Source organism: Talpa occidentalis, unplaced genomic scaffold (genome assembly GCF_014898055.3).
Source record: "Talpa occidentalis isolate TD23 unplaced genomic scaffold, MPIMG_talOcc4v2.1 talOcc4.4, whole genome shotgun sequence".
Taxonomy (NCBI): Eukaryota; Metazoa; Chordata; class Mammalia; order Eulipotyphla; family Talpidae; genus Talpa; species Talpa occidentalis.
This window is the reverse complement of record NW_023604295.1, coordinates 38,640,570-38,666,674: the sequence shown is the minus strand read 5'-3', so window position 1 is coordinate 38,666,674 and position 26,105 is coordinate 38,640,570. Positions and strand designations below refer to the sequence as shown.

The 26,105-nt window shown below is 39.9% G+C and overlaps 1 protein-coding gene across 1 annotated transcript in view; it reads left to right on the top strand.

The window, feature by feature from the left end:
• ATP13A4 (ATPase 13A4) overlaps positions 1-24,791 on the top strand; it is a 176,703-nt gene extending 151,912 nt beyond the window's left edge. The window contains exons 22-30 of the mRNA XM_054700455.1: positions 1,576-1,618; positions 1,971-2,080; positions 4,190-4,286; positions 5,957-6,029; positions 13,241-13,412; positions 13,951-14,144; positions 15,123-15,211; positions 18,457-18,537; positions 22,836-24,791. Coding sequence (XP_054556430.1) covers positions 1,576-1,618; positions 1,971-2,080; positions 4,190-4,286; positions 5,957-6,029; positions 13,241-13,412; positions 13,951-14,144; positions 15,123-15,211; positions 18,457-18,537; positions 22,836-23,042 — 1,066 coding nt within the window. The 3' untranslated portion in view covers positions 23,043-24,791. The remainder of the gene's footprint in view (positions 1-1,575; positions 1,619-1,970; positions 2,081-4,189; positions 4,287-5,956; positions 6,030-13,240; positions 13,413-13,950; positions 14,145-15,122; positions 15,212-18,456; positions 18,538-22,835) is intronic.
• The last annotated feature ends 1,314 nt before the right edge of the window (positions 24,792-26,105 follow it).

The window sequence follows — 26,105 nt, the reverse complement described above, 5'->3', positions numbered from 1 at the left end:
TTTAAAGATTTATTTTTTTTATTTTTTTATTTTTATTTTTTTTTTATTTATTTATACAAGCACTGGGTACAGTCAGAAGCGCGGGAGGGTGAGAGAATTCACCAGAGCCAGAGCGGGGAGCAGAGCAGGCAGAAGGACCGAAGTACACTGCTGAGGGGAGCAGCGGGCGGCAGGAGAGGTCTGCGCGCCATGTGGGACCCTCCTCTGGTGGCCGGGGAGCAGCCGGGGATCGAACCGGCGTCGCAGAGGCTGCGGGCAGCTTCGCAACCCAGCGCTCAACCGTTGCGCCACCGGGGAGGCCCTTCTTTTTTTTTTTTTTTTAATGCACTCCCATTTTGATTGTAGCATTATTTATAATTGCCAAGAAATGGAAATAACCTACAGATGATTAGATAGAGAAGATGTTGTAATGTTGTATATATGCAAAATGGACGACTACACAACTATAAAATGATAAAATCCTGCCATTTTTAACAACGTGGAATTTAGAGGGTATTATGCCTAGTATATGAGTTGGATAGGGAAAAACATACACCTTATGATTTTACTCCTATGTGGTACATAGGGACAACAAATAGTTGAAATTAATAGAACAAAAAAAAAGTTTTTAAATTATAAGACAACTCAGTGGTTACCAAAAGGGAAGAACTGGGGCTGGTAAAAAAAATACTCTTCTTAAAAAGAGCGTTTCCATTGACAGAATGCCCACTCGCTCCTGCCCTATTCTCCTCTCACTTGTGTCAGTCCTTAAGCAAACTTCTCCAGTCAGAAAGCCCTGATCTGTAGTCAACTGCATAATTTGTGGTAGTGAGGGACTGCGTTCGTGCTCTCCCCTGGAAAAAAAAAACAGAAAGAAAGAAAAAGAAAGCTTTGTCTACTCAGTGTGATTGAACACTTGGCCAGTAGGCTCGCTCTCTTCATGGTGGCAGAGTCCTGTAAATGCTGCCGGAGGGTTCCTCTCCAAAGTGCAGGCGCACCATGGTCTTTGTGGCAATTAAAGAAAGGAGCAGACATTGGCCTCAGAAGGCGATCCCAAGGCAGGGATGTGTTTTTTTTCTGCGATCTGTTGGGCATGACACTGCTTTTTTTAGTTGAATGGCTGTTGACAAGGTAGATTTCTCTCCTGATACTCCTAACAGCGCCACAACTATTATTTGTTAATCATTTTAAAGTGTATTGGCCCTTTCCCGTACAGCACCCCGCTAAATACTCATAACACTTTGTAGAGGAGAAAATGATAGTCAAAATAATAAAATGATCAGGTCAAAGATTTAGATACGCTGGTTTCATATCCAGAGCCCTCACCACCATACTACGTGGTCTCATCATAAGACAGATCATAAGCACCCACTTTTGACAGTCTCCAGTAAGCTTCCTACCCAGGGCTGGAGACAGGGGTGGTGTGCTGGGTTCTGAAACCATTGTATAAACTGCCATGTCACATTTTACTTTTAGACAAACCAGATTCTTGGGAAACTCCCTTAAAATAACAAGCTCATTTTATCTTTTTAATTGGAGAAATTAGAAGGTAAGATTGCTTTGATGTTTTCTACAATTGACACAGTTCCCTTTTAGTTACTTTGTAGGTATGTGTGGTGATGGAGCCAATGACTGTGGGGTAAGTAGGTGCCAGTGTACGGGGCCATAATCTCACATTCAGTTGTGCTTACCTAGAGCCTTTAGCAATAAATAATACCTCTTGGGATATGTACCACCTCCATTCCTCTTGATGTGAGACTGATGTTGAGATTTGGGAGGGTTTTGGTCAAAGCCACACAATGATTCAGTGGTCAGTATATATTAAATGGGGAAGAATTTGATCCTGGAGTCCCCATTTTTTTTTGGATAGTTGTCATCTGCTGGCTAGTGCTCATCCCCATGGCCACCTTGGGGCCAGTGTAACAGCATTCCCATTGTGGCCTCAGTACAGAGGAGCATGCATGGACAGTAAGCTGACTCTTTGCTTTCAGGCTTTGAAAATGGCTCACGTGGGCATCTCTTTATCAGAACAAGAGGCATCTGTGGCCTCACCTTTTACTTCCAAAACACCAAACATTGAGTGTGTACCTCACCTTATCAAGTAAGTAGATGCTTTCTTCAAACAGTGTTTTAATCTCTGTGAGATTTTAGGTGTAAATCCCATGTTCTGCCTGGGAAAGACAGAAGAAACTTTTTGTCCCTGGACATCCTACTCTCCAAGTGGACTTATCAGGAGTTAAAAATAACACTAAGGAAGTAGGGATATTTCTGACAATCCATGAAAGGATTGTTATCAGAAAATTGGAATCTGGAACTTGTGACTTCTTTGAGAATGTCAATGATCATATTACTATTATTATTATACTACTTACTATTACTTTAAATATTATTATTATACTACTTACTATTATATTATTATACTACTTACTATTACTATTACTATTACTATTACCTTAGACACTTTGCATGGGGGAATTGAAAAAAACTTTCTTTTCCTTACTGTCTCGCTATGCTTCCTTGGAATATCTTTCCCATCTCCAGTTTTCAAAATATTTATTCATTTTTGCTGTTCCTACTAAAATTTCCCTTGGTCCCTTATTCTTCTCCCACCATATATTTTTGCTACAGTTTATTGGAATCATAGAAATGTTTAGTTTTGTGGCTACTTCTGGTTATTGTATATAGCATGTATTTACAGTTTTATAAAGTGCATTGTTGCCCATTATCTTATACTTAAAGACAACTTAATTGAAGTGCCTAAGTTCATACAACCACATAGGATTGGAGATTGCATTAGAATAAATTTTGTTTTATCTGTGAATATTATACTTTCTTTACTACATTAAATTATTTGGCTAGTTGCTCCTGATATTTAGAAATTTATTATTGCATTGGAAAAATATTTATTGAGTAGATACTTAGTGCCAGGAATTGTTGGATGCACAGTGGATCCAGGAACAAGTATATCAAATGTCACTTGATCTCATGAAACTTTCATTGGATAAAAAAGTCAGACAGTAAACACAGATAAGCAGGGGTACTGTGAAAGGTAGAAAGATAGCTGGGGATGTGGATTTGGCTGCTTTATATGGGGTGAGGTGGAAAAGTCTTTCTTAGTAGGTAAGAAAGGAGAAGAAACTATTTTCTAGGAAGAGCAAATGGTAGCAGCAAAGTCTGGATACCAGAAAAATTCTAGTTTGAGGATTAGATTTTGGAATCCCAGGAAGCCATTATGACGATTAAATTTATTTATTTTTTAAAGATTTACTTATTTATGTATACAAGAACTGGGGTACAGGCCAGAGGTGTGGGGGGTAAGAAGATTCACCAGAGACAGAGTGGGGAACAGAACAGGTGGCTTGACTGAAATACACTGCTGAGACAGGAGGGGTCTGCTGTGCCATGTGGGCAGCTCCCTGGCCAGTGATGGAACTCATGTTGCAGTGGTTACGGATAGCTTCATAGGTTGCATCTTAACCCCTTGCACCACCAGGGAGGCCCAAATGATGATTAAATTTAAACTCCTGTCATGTTTTCCAAATGAAACTGATAGAAGTGACATTTCATAAGTTATACTTTAAATATATACTGTTTACTTAGAGTCATTCAACAGTAGCACAAATGAACATGTTCATTGTTTCCACACTATTTAAATTTAATCTATGACTAATTTGAGTGTCCATATTGTCTTGGTCCAGTTTTAGAAAAAGTTGGCAGTGGCAAGTGAAATTTGAATGCTAGTCTGCCAAACTCCTGAAGCACGTACATGAAAATGTCTCCCAAACCTGCCATCTTATTTAAGTTCCTTAGTTCACAAATGAAGAAATTGTGACTGGGAGAAGGGAAATGACCTTTCAAATCACATTAGTGAGTAGGTATGAGATCTGGGAGCAGTTTCCAGGTCTCCTGACACTGAGTTCAGCTGCTGATATAATACCCACAGAAAGAACAGGGATAACTCCAAATCTGGAACCGTAACTGGATCAAGGCCTGTGCACCTTGGCCTAGGATTGGTCTTTCCTGAAAATCTGGTCATCTGGCATGCTGACAGCCAGCTCGCACTGACTCAAGGTGGTCCAGACTATCAGACCATCAGTCGAATAATCAGGCTTTTGATTTTTCTTCTGATCTCAGCTGAACAGCATAGAACTGACCTCATTTCTTTCCATTACTTTCATCTCATTACTTTTTCATTTCTTTTCTCACACAGGGAAGGACGTGCAGCTCTTGTTACCTCATTTTGCATGTTTAAGTACATGGCTCTGTACAGCATGATTCAGTATATTGGTGTGCTGCTGCTCTACTGGGTATGATTGGGGACCTAGGCTTTTGGTTAGTGAGTTCTAAAACCCAATGTGTAATGCTTCCTAAGGAAATAGTGTAAACAGGATATTGGTCCTTCTAAATCTATCTTTAAAGTGTTTTTGAAAGTAAATAAGAAACAGACAAATATACGTTGGAAAAATTAGTGGTGTCAATTCTCTGATATAGCCATTTTTATTGCGTGTAGCTGAGCATAGGAACTGAGCATATTCCTTTCTTTCTCATTATCATTTCACCTGTTTGGACCAGATCTCTATCTTCCCAATCCCAGTGTGACTCTTGCCTAGCAAATCATCTATAAAACATGATCCTCTGATTAGGGTGCTAGTAAATATTTCATAACTGACTCTCCCAGGAAAACAAGCTCTGATTATTAATGTTTGCCAATTACAGTGATGTAAAGACACCCACAATGAGTGATTTCAAGCTATCTACCTGCTGTCACTGAACACAGAGCACACAGGAGATGTACAATTGGATACTGTTATATATTACTTGCACCATATAGATACAAGGGTTGTAAATAATCTTAAGAACACAGATAACTATAAATTGTAGCAAAATAATCAGGAAGTGCTGGCTTTTTGTTATTTGACTACCTTTGTTTTTACTATAATTTATTGAATGGTAAATCTATATAATTTTAGTTTTTATGTTGGCTCTCTTTAACGACCATCTCACAAAATTCTTGATGATTTAGCAACTGACTCTTACAAGTGAGGATAAGCTAGCTTGTCAGTGCTTCTCTGAATATAGACGTTAAAAAAATTTATATCATGCCCCCACCCACCAAATATGCAGGCCATGTAATGGCTTTTACTAGTTAATGAAATACAAAATGAGGAAAGGCATACTATTGTTAGTGAGCTGAAAATTTGGGCTTCTGTTAACTATAGTGAGAAAGGGAATTCCATTTGAAAAGTAACTAGATTCTACTCTATGCCCTGCCCTTTCACTCCTGGATGGAAGATTTTAGTTCAGTTATTTTCAGATTACCTAAGTCATTTTCCACTCACCAATAAATGGTCAGGAAAATGAAAAGTTATAATAATAATTTTGACCCTATTGGGAAATTCAGTAATTCATGCTCAAAATTGAGTCATCACTATCTTCTTTCCATTAAGAGGCGGGGGGGGGGGGTAGGGGATGCAAGCGAGTTACTTGAAATCAGTAAGACCTGAACATTTTATTCTCTTATCTAGGTGCTTTATTAGGATATTTCAGTAACACCCAAGAACACAAATAGTGGATTCAGTTATTGTCTGTTTCCATCAGCAGAGTCCCACACATTTATCACTGGAGGTTATTGGGATTGCATTGTTTTATGGTGCCAGAACCTGACTTTTCTGCTCACAGTAGAAAGGAGAGCAGCAGTGGGGTTGTAGAGTGAGATGTTCCCCCAACAAGGTGTGATGCTGATGGACCAAGGAGAAGCCCAGAGAGCAGGTGATGCTCGAGGTCCTTCTGGTGAGACTGGACTTCATGGCCTTGTCTTTAATCTTTCCACCAACCCAAGCAGGCCCCTGAGATGGTCTCCTTCAAATTTATTTGAAAAATCCTATATTGCAGTGAAAAAAATAATGCAGTTCATATCAAACTTCATCCCCAAGGTCATAACCTATTTGAGTTGCTTTCTTTTTGTTTTTGTTTTCAGGAGACAAACAGCCTTTCAAATTACCAGTTTCTGTTCCAGGATCTGGCCATTACAACTCTTATTGGTGTGACAAGTAAGACATTTTAAAAACTTTCTTCCTAGTAGTGCTCCTTTCAGTTTCCTTCCTTGTACCCCAGGAGGGTTGGCACCGGGGAGGAACAGGGCAGTGATGTCTGTCATGTTCCCAAAGGTGTACAGAAAGAGGAAAGAGCACATAGGGTCCTCATTCTTGAGTGTTGAAAGAAAGTATTAGCAAGGGAAATGCTGGCTAATTGCCTTGTTGTTTTCTACAAAAAATAGAACTTCCATAATGGTCACTAAACAATTAAAATGAAAAAAAGAAAACAACCTTGAAATCAGGAATAATGCTTTCATTGTGTTTTGAGGTACAGCTATAGTTGAAAGATGCCCAGTTTATAAAAACAAAATGGCTTTTCCCCCCCATCTCCATTCTTAGCCTCTCAGGATTTAGAAAAGAGATGAAGGGTAATTTCACCACCATGTTTCTCCTGCCCCTATCTCCTTGCTAAAATATGAATTATCGTCCCAATTTCCCTGCTATGGAATTGTTTTCCAACCCACCCATTAACTATCATCTTTACCATGTAGTCTGATTTTTCTCTGTGTTATATGTAAATGCTAATAGCTCCATTCATACTTTAATGCTTCTACCTTCTTGATGACTTTGTTGCTGCAATAATCATTCTTCAATATCATTAACTTTTGTCTTATCTACAGGATCATTCCCATCAGCACATAAGTATATTTTCACATTTTCTTTCTTCAAAGCTTTTCCTTGACTCCAAATTCACCACTAGCTGTTTTCCTCTTTATTCTCAAAGTGACCAAATAGTTATCTGTACTTTTTCTATTTGCCATCTCTAATTCCGTTGTTCTTTCACTTCAACCAGTCAGACTCTCATATTCAAGGGCATGGATTTGGGTGCTGGCCTTGTGATATTGTTTGGTGGGAGGCAGCAGTAAACCAGCAACTCTTGTATTCATAGTCAACCTGTGCTGTAATTAATGACTGAATTAATTCGAACAGGAATGTTGGTTGACATTTTTCTTTACCCAAATGAGCAAAACAACAGAGGCTTTGTTGAAACTCTAGTGATGTAAGTAATTTATCTAGTGAGTTGCATAATGGTTCTTGAATGCTAAAAATAATATTTTCTCAATTTGAAAATATTGCTCATGATGTAATGGCTACAGATGTGATACACCTTTATACTTAACTTCCATTTTAATTTCCAGAATGGAGATAATGCAAAAATGTAGTGAGACAATTAGGCAGCTGTCAGTTTTAAGTATTCATTAACTTTGTTTTTAATATATTTATTTAGTTGGAAGTTTGTATAACTTACTTTGGATAATGCCTATGTTTAATAAACTGGCTTGCAAATCTCATAGCCCTTGGCCCTTATGAGCCAATTCCAACCACTGCTGATTCCAAGGCACACATTAATGATGTATTAAAAATAAGTGCCATTCTCAGATAGATTGCCTCTTCTCCATGCCTCATGGCCTGGCTTGCACACGATTCCTTCTTATTTCTCCTTATAATGATCTTAAATGCTTTCTCACCAACTTATCTTGCCAACCCGTTCAAAAGCTCTGCTTCTGGAGAAGGTGCTCAAGGAAGTGACTACTATCCACACTGCAGTCGCCACGACTCTGACACTACTCTGGTCAAGTCTAGTGTGGCTTCCTTGCTGTCAAAAAAGACAACCACTTCTCTTCCCTGATTGTACTTGGATTTCTCAGCAACACTCTCCTTCATCAAAAGGTTGCTTGCTCCTTTATCTGTGTCTTTCTTTGAATTTTGTAATGCTCCAAGGCCTGACTCTGGGTCTGCTTGGTCTTTTCAATCTACACCATCTTCTTAAACAATTTCAACCAATCTTATGAATATAATGTCATCTATTTGCTGATGAATTCCAAATTTATAGCTCTAGTTTTGATGCTTATTTTGAATTCAGGAAATACAGCTCTCAGCATCTAACCTTGGATAATCAGACTTAACATGGCCGAATGGGGACCTCCCTGGTAGTGCAAGGGTTTGAGTCTCAGCACTATGAATCTATTGTCAGCCATTGCAGCATGAGTTTGATCCCCGGCCAGGGAGCTATCCCACATATGGCACAGCAGGCCTCTCCTGTCTCACCTGCTGCTCCCCTCAGCAGTGTATTTCAGTCAGTCTGCCTGTTCTGCTCCCCACTCTGTCTCTGGTGAATCCTCTCACCCGCCTGCACCTCTGGCCTACACCCCAGCTCTTATATGCATAAATAAATAATCTTTTTTAAAAAATGCCCAAACAGAAATCTTTAGTTTACCAGATTTGATATGAGTATCAAAGCTCACTTTAAAATCAAGTACCTAGTTTGTATTGGCACTTAGAATACATCAGTGAAAAAAAAAGCAAAACAAAAAAAAAATTCCTTTCTTCTTGGATCTCTTGTTCTATGAAATTAGCACCCTGTCTCCTTATTTGTTCAAGTCAAAGAACTGGAGTCATCTTTCCTTCATCCTTCAATTCTAATACATACGAGTGTCCAGTTGACTTTGCCTCCCAGACATCCCCTGCTTCCCTTCTCTGAATCGCCATTGTAGCTACCTCATAGCAGCACCTCCTTTTCTGTGTATTACTGTAAGGAGCTTACAAGTGATCCAATTGATTTTGCATCCATCCTGTCATCTTCACCTCACCCCTGTTTACCTTTCACACAAGTGGTAAAGATGTTGTTTTTTCAGTGTAAATTTTATTGTCATCCCCTTGCTTAAAGTGCTCCAATGACTTCCCATTACTAATCCAAAGTTTTAGGTGATTTGGCTCTTGAGTGCTTCTCCAGCTTCACCTCTACCCATATTGCCACTTACTTACTTGTTCCAGTCTTTTCTGTCTCTTGAGCAATGCTAAGCTTATGGTCACCTCAGTACTTCTGTTTTTCATTTTTCTTTGACTGAAATATTCTCCCCTTAGATCTTCTAATGGCTTCGACTTTTTCTTATTATCCAGATCTTAGCTCAAATGTTGCCATCTCTGAAAGCTCACTTTAAATAAAGACAGAGCTAGTTAGTCTTCATCACACAGTTCTGCTTCCTTTTTTTCAACTGTACTTTTTGCAATTCGAAATTATATTTACAATGTTTTTAATTGCTTTCGCCCTCCCCCACTTTCCTCACTCAGAGTGTGCCCTTCATCAGAACTGCACCGCTCTCTGATCACTGCTCTATTTCCAGGACTTCTAATGGTGCCTGTCATATCAAAGCAGCTCATTAATATCTGTTAAATCTATTAAAAGAATACCCTTGGGCAGTCCTTACTTTTAACAAAGTTCTCCTTCACATCAAGCTAGATCAATCTCATCAGGACTTTTACCCATCCCAGTTCTGTACTTGGGGTGACACAAAACAATCTGCTTGGTCTTCCCACACCAGTCCTTCAGATATTCAGAAACGGCTCTCAGTTCTTCAGATTGTTCTCTTCTCCATAGCAAGCAACTTCAAGTGTTTCTCTATTTTTGATAAATAACATGATTATTTTCTGTTTTTATTTTGATTAACATACCTTCCTTGTGGAAAGAAGATAGAAAACACTGCAAAAAAAAAAAAAAAGCCCATCTTTATTCTACTATCCAGAGTTAACTAATTACAGAATTTTGATTTTAATTTAAACTGGAGAAATTTGAATTGTGTTCTTTATGTAATTGTTCATCCTTTTTAAAAATGATCTTTATCGTCGTATTTTGTGTTCTTTATGTATGTTGTCCATCCTTTTTTATTTAACTAGATTTACTTTCCAGTGTCATTAAGTATATTAATTTTTCTTATTGTCATTTTCACCATTTTTAAGTGTACATTTCAGGGGTATTAACCACATTCACAATACTGTACAATGAACACTGTTATCTATTTCCAAGACTTTTTCATCACCCTAGACACAAACTCTGTACTCTTTAATCCGTAACTCCCATTGTCCTCCCTCTCAACCTCTGGTCTGTTTCATTTACTTTTTGTCTCTGTGAATGTGCCTTTTAAAGATACCTCATATAGGACCTCCCCGGTGGCGCAGCGGTTGAGCGCTGGGTTGCAAAGCTGCCCGCAGCCTCTGTAGCGCCGGTTCGATCCCCGGCCACCAGGCGAGGGTCCCACATGGCATGCAGACCTCTCCTGCCGCCCGCTGCTCCCCTCAGCAGTGTACTTCGGTCCTTCTGCCTGCTCTGTTCCCTGCTCTGGTTCTGGTGAATTCTCTCACCCTCCCACGCTTCTGACTGTACCCAGCGCTTGTATAAATAAATAAATAAATCTTTAAAAAAAAAAGATACTTCATATAGGTGATGCAACATTTGTGCCTGCATCTGATTTATTTGGATTAGCAATGTCTTTTCAAGTTTCCTATATGTTGTAGCATGTATCAGAGCTTTTTATGACTGAACAATAGTTCTTTATATGTAAATACCACATTTCATTTAACCATTTATCAATTGATAGGCTTGGGTTGCTCTCATCTTTTGACTACTGTGAATAATTGACAATGAAAATTTGCATAAAATATCTGCTTGAGTCCCTGTTTTCAACTCTTTTGAGTATAGAAGCAGAATTGCTTGGTCATGTGGCAACCTATAACTTTTTTTTTTAAGGTTTCACTTATTTTTATTTTTGTGTTTCAGAAGAGCTGAGGTGTAGGCCAGAGGCACTGGGGTTGAGATGATTCACCAGAGATAGAGTAGGGAGCAGAACAGGAAGATCTACTGAAATACACTGCTGGGGAGCAGCGGGTGAGCCAGGAGAGGTCTGCTGTGCCATATGTGGCTTAGCTCCCTGGCAGGGGATGGGACTCAGGTCATTGCGGTGATAGCACTAAGACTTAACCCCGAGGCCACCAGGGAGGCCCGTCTATAACTTTCTGAGAAATTTTCATACTATTTCCTGTAGTGACTGCATCATTTTACTTTCTCACCAGCAATGCATTAAGGTTTCAATTTTCCTACAACCTCATCAACACTTGTCATTTAACCTAAAAAAATTTTTTTTAGATATTCTGATAGGTATGATAAGTATGAAGAGATATCTTGTTAGGGTTTTGATTTTCACTTGTCTATGACTAATAGTGTTGAATTTATTTTTAGTTGTTATTGGTCATCCAGGTGTCTTCTTTGAAAAAACATTTATTCAAGTCTTTTCCCCCTTTTCTTAATTGGATTTTTGTCTTTTGACTCTTGAGTCCTGAAGTATTTTATTTTGAGGATATTAAAATGTTATCAAATATCTGATTGCAAATATTCAGATTTTATTGTCTTTTCAGTTCTTTCCTTTAATATAGAAATTTTAAATAGGAATGCCAATAAAAAGAAATTTTAAAAAGAATTTTTTTAAAGAATATTTTTGGTTCCTTTTTATAAGTTCTATCTTGTTATTTACATTCTTATTTTGTTTATACATTATTTCACTGATTTCCTTCAGTTATTTATCCATGGTTTTATTTAGTTCATTGAATACATTTAGAACAATTCTTTTAAGACTTTTAAGACAAAGTCTTTTCCCAGTAAATACAATGTCTGGGCTCCCTCAGGGATGATTTCTATCAATTTATTTTGGCTAGTTGAATATTATAATGTAAGAACTCGGATAATCAGATTTCCCCCTTCCCTAGGGTTTGACATTTTTTTGTATGTTTTATGAAGTCTATAGTAGTCAATTGCTTAATAACTTTCCTAAGCTATTTCAGTTATTCTTTGTGGTCCTTGAAATCTCTGTCCATTTAGCTTTTGTTCAGCTGATGTTTTGACATAGCTTTCTTGAGACTCATGACTTAAAACACATCACCACTAACAACAAAATACTGCTCCCAGTATTTGCTGTTTCAAGCCGATGCCCTTTGCTGGGCACGCATCTTGCCCTGGGCATCTATGTGGTGTTGTATGTCCCCCCAATATACACATGTGCTTTGGAATGCCATAATGTCTCAAAGAAAAGTTTTCTTGGAATTTCTTCACAGATATTAAGTAGTTATTTTATGTGCCAGCTTTAATCATTTGCTCTAGTTTATTATTGTACAGTGTTTTCAAGCAGTGTGTGTGTTTTCTATCCTGAGTGAGGCTTGCTCTAGGAGAAAGAAGAAATAAGTACCTTGTACCAGTCTTTTTTTTTTTTTAAAGATTTTTTTATTTTTATTTATTTATACAAGCACTGGGTACAGTCAGAAGCGCGGGAGGGTGAGAGAATTCACCAGAGCCAGAGTGGGGAGCAGAGCAGGCAGAAGGACCGAAGTACACTGCTGAGGGGAGCAGCGGGTGGCAGGAGAGGTCTGCGCGCCATGTGGGACCCTCCTCCGGTGGCTGGGGAGCAGCCGGGGATCGAACCAGCGCTGCAGAGGCTGTGGGCAGCTTTGCAACCCAGCACTCAACCGCTGCGCCACCGGGGAGGCCCCCTTGTACCAGTCTTTCAGGCAAACCCCAAACAAGATAAAATCTTTGTGGGTAGAATCTTCTTGCTCCCTCTCCCTCCATAACTAGGGACCCCTGAGCTAAGGAGGGGCTTTGGCCAGGGCAAGCATCAATGACACAACATTTCCCAACTGTTTTGAAGTCACCTTTTTCTTGATTCAGTATTGGTTTGAGTATTATAAACCTTTGTGTGTTTTTCATAGCTCTGACAGTTTTTCCTTGTTTTTTAATGTTTCTCTGGAGAGATTGAATCTTGGAGCTGCCTACGCTACCATTTTGCTGATGTTGCTCCCATTTTGTCATGAAATATTTGAAAGCATTACTTCTTAATGACTCCATGTTGTTCTATTCTATAGATGTACCATAATTTATTGTAAAAGATGCTGTGATGAACATCTTTCTACATTTATAATGTTTTAGCCTTAGGGTAAATTTTCAGAAACAGAATAAGTATGTCAAATGTTATGAACATTTTTCAATTTTTTCATATCCTTTGCCAAATTGCCCTGCAGAAAGTTTGTGTCAATTTACGTTCCCATAGCAAAGCACAAGAGTTTTCATTTGATCGCTTTCCCTCTTATAATTTAATAGTCTTTGCCTGTTGAATAGTCAAAAAAAAAAAAAGCTTCTAGTGATTTTTTATGTCTGCTCGCTTAAGAATTCCTCATCTGACTTGAGGATCTACCCATTCCTTATTTTGTTCCCTTAGTGTTTGCTGTACTTCAATATGTTAATTTCCTCAGATATGTGGGCCCAAGAAGTCACACCATTCTTCTGATGATGAATGCCTCATTTTTCTGCTCTCATAAACATAAAATCTGAATTTTTTTTACAGTGAACTTGAATGGTGCCTACCCCAAGCTGGTGCCTTTCAGACCTGCAGGACGGTTGATCTCCCCACCTCTGCTGCTCTCTGTGGTTCTCAACATTCTTCTCAGCCTGGCCATGCAAATTGTGGGCTTCATTCTGGTCCAGAGGCAGCCTTGGTATTCCACAGACATGCACAGGTATGACCACAGGCTTGGATCTCGCTTCTCACACTCTGATTTCCAACAAACACTTGGGCCATATGATGAGAGGCAAATGGACCTTCATTCTGCCAAATGCTTTGACTTTTCAAGTCAATCACACAAATTTCTAGTGATGGTCTTTTCTCCATAGTACGGTTAGATAGTGTGGTTCATTGGTACTTATCTTTGTTTTGTATGATAATGATCAATGATGAACTTTTATATCTAGGGTGTCCATGTATAATAGTTTACCTGGGCAAAGCAAGTTTAAATCTGATGTCCCAGTGACACCATCAAAATCTTTTTCTTTCACATTCAAATGTGTTCCCTGTTAGATGATCAATTATATGACACCCTACTTATAAATGTTCAAGATCTTAAGCCACTGGAGGGGAAAAATCATGACTTAGTCACCTTTTTCTCCAATAGAGTTTTAATACACAGGATGGATGCACAATTTATTGAATAAATAACATTTTCTCTCCTCTCTCCTATATATTCATATAGCAACTTCATTGTTTTGTTTCCCTTTTAGTGCCTGTACAGAGCAAAATAACACCATCTCAGAGTTAACCAGTTCTCCATCTGCTTCAGGAAAAAATGGAAGTAATAGTGACTTCACAAGTTTTGAGAGCACCACTGTATGGTTCTTGGGCACAATCAACTGTATCATTGTGGCCCTTATCTTCTCTAAAGGAAAGCCATTTAGGCAGCCCACCTATACAAACTGTGAGTAGAATTATACTGGATCCAAGGTGAGGGGTCCTCAGATGTGCCTGGGTCATCAGTAAGCAGCATAGCTGTGTTTATCTGGGTTCTCCCAACCCCTCTTCCAGGACTGCACAGCCATCAGGCAGCCTCATCTATGTTATTTTCCTTCAAGCTGCAGTAAATACTAGGACTTCTTTCTCCACCTCTTCCTTGAGATCACTTCAAGTTGGGAAGATTTATTTTTTCTTCCACTTGTCAGTATTCACCCTGGAGGAGGTGGGAGGAGCATCCAGCATTCTGTTGGAAAGAGTCTATTGTCCTGAAGGCATTGGGCAGGTGACATAGTGTTATTGGCAGGTGAAAGTGGATCTCACCTGGAGGAATCTGACTGTAGATTATTATGGAGGCTCTTGGAAAAAGCATCTTCCACCGCCTTACATTCTGGGGTTGAGGTGTGTATTGGGAGAAATGGGTGACTTGGTTTATGGTGGGGATATTTATTTGTTTTCTATTACTCCCTCTCTAATTGGGAAAATTTGGAAGCACAAGTTGAAGACTCAACATCCTCATAAAAATGTGTTAATTCAGAGAAAATTATTTTGCCCTTCTCCTTTGTGGAATGAGGAAGCACTTGAACGTTGACCTTCACATGATTGCAATTTAAACATTTGTTTATTTGCAGTCCTTTTTTTTTTTCCAGAGAAGGATTGCAGGCAGATGATTAAAGAGACTCCGATACTTGCATATCTTCAAGGCATTTATTGAAAATATATTTTGTCAATGTTACTCTATGCATATTTCCCACATTTATATTGATACTTATATTCATGTAAAATTTTTCACTTGTCTCAAGGATGTGCATGGAAATTGTAGAGGTGAGACCTGCTGTTTGGATGTAGAAATCAAGTAAATTTAATCTAAAATATGTTTATCAATAGATGTGACATTCTATGATCTGATCTCTCAAATTGATAATTTTTGCTCTTATTTCCTCAGATATCTTTGTCCTTGTGCTGATGATACAGCTGGGGGTGTGTCTGTTCATTCTATTTGCTGATATTCCAGAATTATATAGGCAATTGGATGTAAGTCTGATCTCTGAAACATGATAATGGCTTACAATTGTAGAACACCATGTCTTCAAAAATCAAGTCAAAATTGCAATTAACATAGATTCTTCACACCAATTATTCTTTTGAGATGGTAAAGTTAAAAAGGATGCTGAATTTATTCATATTTTAAAATTTAAGATCATCAGGAAACAAAATTTTGTCTGGCCTTCATTTCAATTATTTCAAAAGCATTGAACAGTTTTCTTTCGAGGGATGTCTGTAAGGTTGGAAAATCTGTTTATACACTTTCTCTTTCTCTTTCAAATGTGAGGGAATTATCTCCCTGAATTCTTTAGTTTTGAAGCTGTTTAAAACAGTTTTGCCTGTAGCACTTTTTTTTTTTTTTTTTTTTTGGTTAATTCTCAAATCTGTACTTACATCTTTTTTAAATCTTTTTAAAAATGTGTTTTTCTATATGTTCATACTCAGGCCTGTAAAACTTATTGTCAAAGAGCCATAACTTACCACATGAGTCATTTTAGATTTTGTAATTTTGAGACAATGTTGAAAGTCTGTAAAAGACAGAAATTTCACATATTGAAACAAGGGAAAATATATATTTATTCCTTTAACCTAATCTTTTGAATTAGAGGTTTATCATTATTGTTCTCTACACAAGTACATAGAACATGGGTGAGATGGTAAAAGAACTGAGCTATTTTTACTTGGTGTCCTATGTGCTTGTCTTATTTCAAAATCCCATCTATTCGTTGTTACATTACCAGTGCCTTGCACAAAGAAGGACAATGGCACCAACTGATCATTGTCTGTCAATTTCCTAAATGTAGACAAGCAATTGGAGGGCAAAGTGCACTTGAAACCAGCAATCTCTTCATAAACCCATAGAGACATTTGACATATAAATGAAGTTCAGCATTCAGTTTTCATTTTTGTCATTCATTACTGTGGTTAATAGAGTAATTACCAGTGTTGTTAAGTGTCTTCATGAATTAGATAAGTACTCATGGAGACAGACTTTGCACTAGTCTTCTAAATGAGTTAAAAATTTTTCATGCTGCAGGAGTTAAGGTTAAGACATATTGGGTTAGGGGCCACCATGGTGGTGCAAGGGGTTAAGTCTCAGAACTATGAAGCTACCCACAGTCACGGCAGCATGAGTTTGATCCCCAGCCAGGGAGATGACCCACATTGCACAGAAGACCTTTCTTTCCTGCCTCCCCTGATAATCCCCTCAGCAGTGTATATCAGTAGATCTGCCTGTTCTGCCCCCGACTCTAACTCTGGTGAATCCTCTCACCCTCCCCACACCTCTGGCCTGTGCCCCAGTTCTTGTATGCATAAATAAATAAATCTTTAAAAAAGACATATTGGGTTAACCACACATTTTAATAGGGAAGGCTCTTTCAGAGAGACTGCATTCTCCATTATCATAAAATTAGGAAGATAGTTGTTTTGGAGGAAAATTGTGTGAAGTCATTGCCTGCATGGCTGCAGAAGATTCTGCAGAGAATTGTTGTTCACACTCAAAATAATTGCTTTTCTTATTATTGCATAAAATTAGGGGTTCATTTTAGAAAGTGTGTATATGCAAAGCAAGAAAATTATAACATCATTCACTATATCCTTCTTTTTTTAAAACTCATATATTAAAAATGTACATTGACTGATTTATGAAATTTATTATATTTTAAATGGAACTCATGCTGTTTAGCAACCTAGTTATTGCTCATTTTTAAAAATTGCATAATTGTTCTTGAAATAGAGAATGCATTCACTCAGTTTAAAATTCAATAGTGAGAAAGGTTACATAGTAAAAATCCCCCTCCCTAGTTTGTTCCCTAGCTACCAGCTCCATTCTTAGAGCAATCCATGATACCAGCTCAATTTATGCACTTTTAGACATATTTTATGCATATGTACTTAGTTATATATGTATTTATTGTATGGATACTCTTCTCCCACATTTTTACACAAATAGTACCTACTACATTTTTCAACATTTCTGCCATGGATATAGCAAGGTGAAGTGAGATATATAAGAGATTAGGAAGATTAGGTATATAAGATATATAAGAGATTAGGAAGTGAGGAGAGGCACCACACTGGGGTGTGGGTCTGACTCCTGTAGGGGAAAGAGGGAAGGAAGGAGTGTTAGATGAGCAGAGTTTGGGGCTGCAATCTAGTCTTTAAAAAGTCATCAGAGTTGGGGCTCCTCTGGTGGCACAGCGGTTGAGTGCTGGGCTGCAGCCTCTGCAGCGCCGGTTCTTCCCCAGCTGGCCTGTGAGTGTCCTACATGGCACGCAGACCTCTCCTGCCACGCCTGCTGCTCCCCTCAGCAGTGTATTTCGTCAGTCTGCCTGTTCTGTTCCCCATTCTGGCTCTGGTGAACCTCTCACCCTCCCGCGCTTCTGACTGTACCCAATGCTTGTATAAATAAATAAATAAATCTTTTAAAAACAAGGTCATCAGAGTTGCCATTGAGAGAGGTATCTAGTGTCTCCAGGATTGAGGAAGATTAGAAGCCCGGATCTCCTTGGTCATTCTTCATGAGCAGCCCGTGGAGGTGTGGCCTCATGGCAGACATAATCTGCCATTTACCCTCCAGCAACAGGAGATCTCAGAGGAGCATTTTCATAACTGCCGTACACATCCCTGGACCTTCTCTCATGTACACGATATTTTGCTAATTGTTCTACATGGGTGCAAAAAAGCCTCCTCATTTTTTATGCTAATACAGTATTTAATTTCACACACACATACTGGTATATGTCTACCATAATTTGCGTGTAATCCCCTATTGACAGACACTTAGGTTACTTGTAGCTTTTTATTATGAAAAAGCTATAATAAACTCACTTTATACAGATATCATTTAATCCACCATTTTTTTTATTTCCAAGTGACCAAATTTATTTCAGGAAATTGCAAACAATAAAAGAAGAAGGGAAAATAAAAGAAAAGGCTGCAATCACAGTCCTTAAATCTTCAGAAACCTTGGGTGTAAACCTTCTGTACTGTGTTTTGTGCATACTTGTATAGAAATACTCTCATATAAAATGCTCCTATCTATGTAAAATGTAAGTATAAAATACATATATATACACATATATAGAACATCTACATACAATGTATGCATGTGTGTGTTATATGAGGTTTACAGATGTGGTTTACAACTTATGACAGTGTGCACTGTGAACCTGAACATACTTCCAGCCTATGTTTGTCTTCAGACTAACTGCTCGTTCATCTCTTGCCAGCTGATCTGCACGCCTGTCCTGTGGAGGGTCTACATCATCATCATGCTCAGCTCAAATTTCATTGTGTCCTTTGTGGTGGAGGTAAGTGCCCTCTGACTGCTCATCACTGTGGGAAGCAGGAGTCCCTTTGGGAGCCTGATAAAGGAGCAGTGGTAGCTGACACTGACAGTGGTGCAGGGGGCTCCTTTCTTGGCAACAGGAATGAGTGGTGATGCTTTCGTCTGATTAATTGCAAACAAGGCATCATTTTTCCCTTCCGTAAAATGGGAGTAGGGAGAACAGAATTATGATCCCTAAGGTGCTAGTCACCTCTGAATTCACAAAGACCCAACTCCATTCATTTTTGAAATTAAGATTTGGTTCACATGCTAAAAATTTTCCCTTTTTAAATGTTTAATTCACTTGTTTTTAGTGTATTCACTGAGTTGTGCAGCCAACATCACTTTCCAACTCCAGAACATTCTTAGGACCTCAAAAGAAATTTTATAACCATGAGCAGTCACTCCTCACTGCCTCTTCTCCCTTCTCCAGCCCCTGGCAGCTACTAATCTACATTCTGTTTCTATGTATTTGCCTGTCCTGGACATTTCATACAAAAAGGATCATGCAATACATGGTCTTCGTGTCTGGTTTCTTCCTCTTAACAACTTGAATCATTTTTACTTTACAGATGGGAAATGAGATTTATAGTGAGCTTTTCCTGGCTTTTATTCTCCAACTTCCATTTGCTCAGTAAAATGAGCTTGTATTTTCCCCTTTTTTCTCTTTGTTATCTCACTTTCTCTTTCAGTGTTGTTAACACAATTTCTATTCTGCAAAGCCCACTGTTGGGGAGCAACACCCCTGAAAAGGCTTCCACTTGTAAGGTGAAGAGAGTTGTAGGAGCCCATCTGTCCCCATCCTTCTCCCAGTTACAAAGTCAGATTTGTTCTAGTGAGGGGAGTTTCATAGTGGCTGAGAGTGCCAGGAGCCAGACAACTTTACTGCAACATTTTGCAGGCAGGAGCTCAACAAGCCTTCTTTACTAAGCTAGGCAAAGACTGCAGAGTTGCTGGGGGGAAGAACAGAACATAGAATCAGGGCATTGGAACCTCTCTTTATATGGGCAACCAGGGCTTCTCAAACTTGAGTCGGCATCAGAATCTCCTGGAGGACTTGTGAACAGCACAGGTTGTTCAGCCTGGTTTTAAAGCAAGTCTGGTCCTGCTCCCAGCATTTCTGATTCAGTGTGACTGGAGCAGGTCTGAGTTTTTGTTGATAACAGGTTGCCAGGCAATTCTGATGTTGCTGGTTCAAGGACCACACTGAGAAGCATGATGCTATACCATATGGTCTCCAAAGCCACCAAGTTCATGCATCTTCAGAGTCCCCACACTGAGTAGCAGAAAGACAGCCCTTGCCCTTTAAGGGATAATCTTAAGTACATATCTTGTACATGGCCATGACTGCACCATTACCTCTTTCTAGCACCATTACCTCTTTCCTCTCTTGTGCACAGTGGCAGTACTCTCCTCTTTATGAATCTTTCTTGATGCTCAGATCAGTTAGGCAAGTAACAAAACTCAACTAACAGTGGTTAAACAATAAAGACATTTAGTGACTCCCTTAACCAAAAATTGGAGGTAAGTGACTTCTGGGCTGGGTCAGTATCTTGGCACTGCCATTGGAGATCTGTATTCTTTTACCTTTCTCTCCCACCATCCTTAGATGTTGACATCTCTTGCTTGTGCTTATTGCTTGTGGTGCCCAGATAGCTTCTAAAAGCTGGGTATCATATCTGTTTTCAGTGAAGACCAAAATAAATAAAAGGAGAGGTACCAGCAAGCTCTCTTCCCTCAAGTATGAACCTCTTATAGGGAAAAGGAGGAAAATCTCTGCAGCCCACTTGGCAACTTCCTCTATGTCTGATTGCTTGGACCCATGTCTCATTGTCATCCTGAACACAGGAGGAGTCAGGGACTGTGATTCTATGCCTAAAAGAAGTTAGATGGATTTGCTGAGGCTCTTTATGATTTTTTTTTCTCTTTTTAAGGCGGTAGTGAAGAGGTGGGAGGAACAGGCAGTAGGCTAATCACACAACAAGGCCTGCCATAGTGTCCTAGCAGGAAGCACTTCTACTGTCAGTGTGTTTGTGGTTAGGAGCTTAACCCAGGAGTGGGGTGCTTGAGTGAGAATCCTGGCTGCATCTTGGTTGCCATCTGAGTTTGGGCAAGTTACTCCACTTCTCTGTAAGTGGAGTAACTCCACTTCTCTGTCTTTAGTGGCTTCTTCACCTGTAAAATGGCAATGCTAAATCCTACCTTATCTCAAGGGCTATTGTATGACATGTGAACAGTGAGGAGCCCATAGTTTGTTAAATACATAAAAGCCCATAGTTAAGTGTTAAGTACATACAAGCTATGGTTACTATATTAACAGTGTGATTATTCACAGCATATGTTGACTGTGTGCCCTGTCCTATCGTATGACATGAGTGTCCTATCGTATGACATGTCCTATCGTATGACATGAGAGGATGACAAAGGGGTAGAGCTCACATTCTACAAGGAGAAACAGGACAAGGGCTGTAGTTATTTGTGTATAATTATTTCTCTCACTTGCCATTACACTCTCTGGCAAGAACGCAACTCAGAAGCCACAGCACCTAAAATTCGCTTTGTTCTAAGAGGAGCTGGGCAAAGATTTATTCAATTATTAATGTAAGATGGGACCCTGCTTACTCCCAGCAGACAGAGAAGATGGTTAGATATGCAGGAAAGGTAAAATTTCGCCTTTGTTCCTTGTGTTGAGTGAGAAAGAGATGCACATGGAGGTTTAGTGGCAGCATCTGCACTGAGAAGTCACATATGAGGCTTCCAACTCCATGCCCTGATTCCTCCACTGCATGCTCTAGTTGTTCCAAGTTGCCCCTTTCCCTGCTACCAACAGGCATTCAGGGGCAACTGAAGCCACTGAGTCTTTGGAAGGCAGATGTAATGCAGAATTATGGAAACTGAGATTGCCTGCTTTGTGGGGTAACACTAGCAGAGTAGACAGAACCCCATCATGGATGCAGTAAGGGGCTTTCCTCAGGTGACTCTAGATTTGTCTGCCAAGTAAGGATTCTGGGTGTGGGCTGTGCTAACACCATACAATATAGCCAGCCTGTTGCAGAGATGGTGCAGGTTTTGGGGAAATAAGCATGAAAGACAGCTGGCCTTCTTTTGCACAGTCCTGAATACGGTTTGGTCTGTTAACCCTAACCCTAACTCTAACTCTAACCTAGTTATAGAGCAGCCCAGAAAAATATGCAGATTTCCATGATACCTTATCCTTTGCTGATTCTGTTGATCTAAATTCTAGCTAAAGGACTTGGGAACTAATGGGTAGCTTTGATCCCCTTCCCCCCATTTTATTACGTGTGTGTGTGTATATACATGTGTGTGTATATATATGTATGTATATATATATATGTATGTATATATACACACACATAAATACATAAAAGCCCATAGTTAAGTGTTAAATACATACAGGCTATTATATATGAATTATTTGAGCTGGTCAGAAGAGCTCATTTGATAAAGTTGTTTTTATTTTTTTAAATACATGGCATCTCATCAAATCTTTCCCTTTGTTTATAGTTCTGCATTTAATTTACAATGTGGAGTGATGGGGCAGATTATTTGTCAGGGCTTCAGTGTCCCTTTCCAGAGTAGCAAAAGGTTACAATTGTCATATATATAGATTGTATGAAAACTCAAGTTGAGGTGTAGAGCACTGAAGTCTCTGTGTGTGTTGTTTCATTTGTTTTGTTTAGAGTCTGCTAAGATTTCCTGCAGTAAGTTAGATTTTTACGATCCTGCCTTATCCCAGTTCTAAGGAGAACTACTGTTTTCTTGTTAATTAAGGAGGACAAAGGAAACCTTGCAGTGGGAGAGTAGAATAACAGGTCTGGCCAGGTGAGCCCTGAGGTTTGCAAGATGCTGATGGGAAGGTTGTGTTTTTAACATCCTGTTAGTAGATAAACAGAGCAGACTTCTTAGAGAAATATATTTTTAAAAGATTTATTTATTTATGCATACAAGAGCTGGGGTGTATGCCAGAGGTGCAGGGAGTGAGAGGATTCACCAGAGACAGAATGGGGAGCAGGACAGGCGGATCTACTGAAATACACTGCTGAGGGGAGCAGCTGGGGAGATATGAGAGATCTGCTGCACCGTGCGGGTTAGTTCCCTGGCCAGGGATTGAACTCTTGCTGCAGTGGCTGCCGATAGCTTCATAGAGCTGACGCTTAACCCCTTGCACTACCAGGGAGGCCCCAGTAGTGCTTTTTTATGGTCTACGGAGGGCTGTAACCTGGAGACACTCATGGTAAAGTGTAACTTTTTATTTTGCAGGAGGCCATTATTGAAAACCGAACCCTGTGGATGACAATCAAAAAATGTTTTGGATATGAATCAAAAAGCCAGTATCGAGTATGGCAGAGGGCCTTGGCAAGTGACCCCAACTGGCCCCCGATAAATCAGACCTCCTACTCTGACGTCCTGTGGTATGGCAGGGAGGTGTCTTACAGCAACCCAGTGTTTGAAAGCAACGAGGAGTAACTTTGAAGGCAAAGTGATACCCTGGTTGATATAACATAGAAATGCTGATAAAATGAACCCATTTCAGTGATTTTTAAGCAAGAAGACTCATAATATCAGCCAGAGGTTTGGGAATCAAAAACCCATCCAATCATGGTGGCCAGTCTGTTTGATAAAATTTTTGCAGAGCAAAACACTGCCCTAAAGAGTGCTTTCCTCATGGCGTCTTGATTCAGTGAATCAAGAATGGGCCCAGATAGCAAAAGGCCAAGAGACTGGGAGGCTAAAGGAGAGAGAGAATATTTAATCTCTCTTCTTAGCTCATATATGTTTTCAGTCCATTAAGGGAAAGTAGCAGTGGATATAGTCATAGAATTGTAACATGTTAAAGGTCATTTTTGAATTCTTATTTTATCAGTGGAAAAACCAGAGCCTGGGAGCTATCAGACTTTCTTCTGGTATGGTTTCCTTCCCTTTGCAGTACTTTTCAGATTTGAGATGCTTCTACTTCCGGCCTTCCCTTACAGATTAGTAAGGATAGGCTAAGTCGATGCTGCTGCAGTAATGATCAACAGTATCTCAGTGGTTGAATATGCAACAGCTTCTTTCTTGATCCAGGTGACTCTGGAACAATTGTCCTTGCATCTAACGGTTCCTCCAATGGAAAGTGTGAACTCTGTTTTCTGTGCCAGGGAAGGGAATGCCTGAAGTTGAAGCAAGGGCTCTTCACTGCCTCCCCACCCCACCACCCACATCTCATTAACCAGGGATTTGGCAAAGTGGCTGGGGAGTGCAGTCTCTTGTATTTAGGTCCATCTTTGTGGCCTATGACCTGTGCAGTCATGTAGGGCCCCATGCTTAGAAGGGCTCCCCAATTAATACATGCCCTCCTCTTGCCATCCTGAAATCCTTCAGTTTTGAGCAAGGGCCCCCCCACTTTTTCACTTTACACTGAACCCACAATGGTGTAGTTGGTCTGGCTTGGACTCGTGGGAAAAAAGGAAAGTAGCACATCTCCAAGAGCACAGGGACTGCCTCCTGAACTCCATGTTCTTGACCTTGTGAAGGTCTGTGTTTTAGGACCCCTCACCTCACATGCCCAACTCTGAGAGTGTTCACTCCTCGGCTTCTTTATTTTTGAGAAAGGTTGTAGTCTTATGCTACAACATTATATAGATAATAACACTATTAGTTATCACTGACATGTCCTTATATGGCCTATGCATTTCCTAAATTGGAAGTTCCAGTTTTCAGAAAATAAAAAATTTCCTATATTTCAATCACTATTGCAATTTGGCTATTTTGGATTCATTCAGCAGAGAAAGCATCCAAGCTTCTGTTAGCTCAGTAGACCACACTGAATTCTAGGAAAACTATAAATACTATTTTAAGGCAAAAGTAAAATTTTCATTGTGAATGTCAAATCCTGTGTAAATATTTTGGGCAGAGAGAGTGTCCCAGCCCTGAAGAAGGGGCTGGCTTTGCTACTAATCAATAGCACCTGCAAGCATTCCTGTCCCTGGCTCATCTCCTGAACTTGAATGGGGGCTCTCTGACTGCAGATAATTTTGGTTACGTGGTGTTTCTCAACCATGAATGTGTCTTTTTGCTTCTGGTTTTAAACTAGGGTGTGAAGAATCATTAAAAGAGACTGCACAGGGCCTCCCCTGGTGGCGCAGCGGTTGAGTGCTGGGTTGCAAGGCTGCCTGCAGCCTCTGCAGTGCCAGTTCAATCCCCAGCCACTGGCGAGTGTCCCACAAAAAAAAAAAAAAAAAAAAGAGACTGCACAAACTTTGTCTTCCTTAGTACAGAAAAAAATGTTTCCTTTCACAAAGTAAGCCTTAGCTCATAGGAGAGTTCTGAATGGCTTTTTCTAAAACTGATAGTTTTTCTCCTTTTTCAAAAATGAAGGGTTATGGGCAGGGGCAAGCTGGAGATGACCTGCCCAGTGATAAGCAGAGCAAAATGCACAGCTGATATTTAGAAGATCCCCTCACCCTGTGCATTCACCTCCACTAGCTCATTTGATTGCATAATTCTCCCAGGAGTCAAACAAGGAAGGGTTTATCACTCCAAGTTACAGATGAGAAAACTGAGATTCAAGGTGAAGAGAAAAGACCCAGAGCTTGGACTCTGAGCAAATCTTCTGTTACTTGCAAATAGTTCCCAAAATGATCACAAAGCTCCAGCAAGGCAGCAAGGCAGATTACAAAGCTCCAGCAAGGCGGCAAGACAGATTACAAAGCTCCAGGCTGCACAGTATGACCTTACAGGAATGAGTTTCTTATTTGCTATAAGGAAGGAGCAGCCTTGGCTAGTCCCAGGGCGTTCTGTTCAAATGAATGCCACATACCCTGTCAGATTTGGGCTAGAAACATGTTAAAAAAAAAACAAAATGTCCATCTTTCTGAGACTTGGTCATTCTTGCCTTGGTCGTAAGTGATTCCATCCTAAGCAATTCATACACCACTGGCAGGGCACAGGGTGGAGGACTGTGTTTCCCCATTCACCCAAACAACCTTAAAATCTTTGCTAAAAGACTCATTATGAAGACTGTGCTTGAGACTGACAATGTCTTTGGCGGGTAAGTGAAGGAGCAGGGAGCAAAGGAGTGGGAGTCAGCGGATATAAGTGTTTATTCAAATATTTGAAATGTTACCGTAGAAGACCAAGCTCTGACCTGTGCTGGTGGCTCTATGAGTAGGTCAAGAGCTTGGTAGGAACTTTGAACTGAGAGGAAATCTCAGTCAACTGTCAACTCTGATTGAAGTGGAAACTGGTATCCGCACCAAGCATGCGCTATGTGGCACCAGAAGTGTGAGTGGATAGTCAAGGACCTATTTGAAAAGGAAGTCAAGTATCAGATGAAACTCAGTGACCTTCAGGATCCCTTCCAGTTTTGATGTGTCCAGTGTCTCAGTCTTATGCTGTGATGTGAACCATGTGTTTAGCTGCCCCCAGAATTTCAGACTGGCCCCAGGGTAGATGGTCTGGGGAGGATGGCTCCCAGCCCTGGGAGGGTCCCTGGTGTGGATAAACAGATGTGGCTTCTCTCTGCCTTGGAAGGCAGGTTCTGGTGGGTCT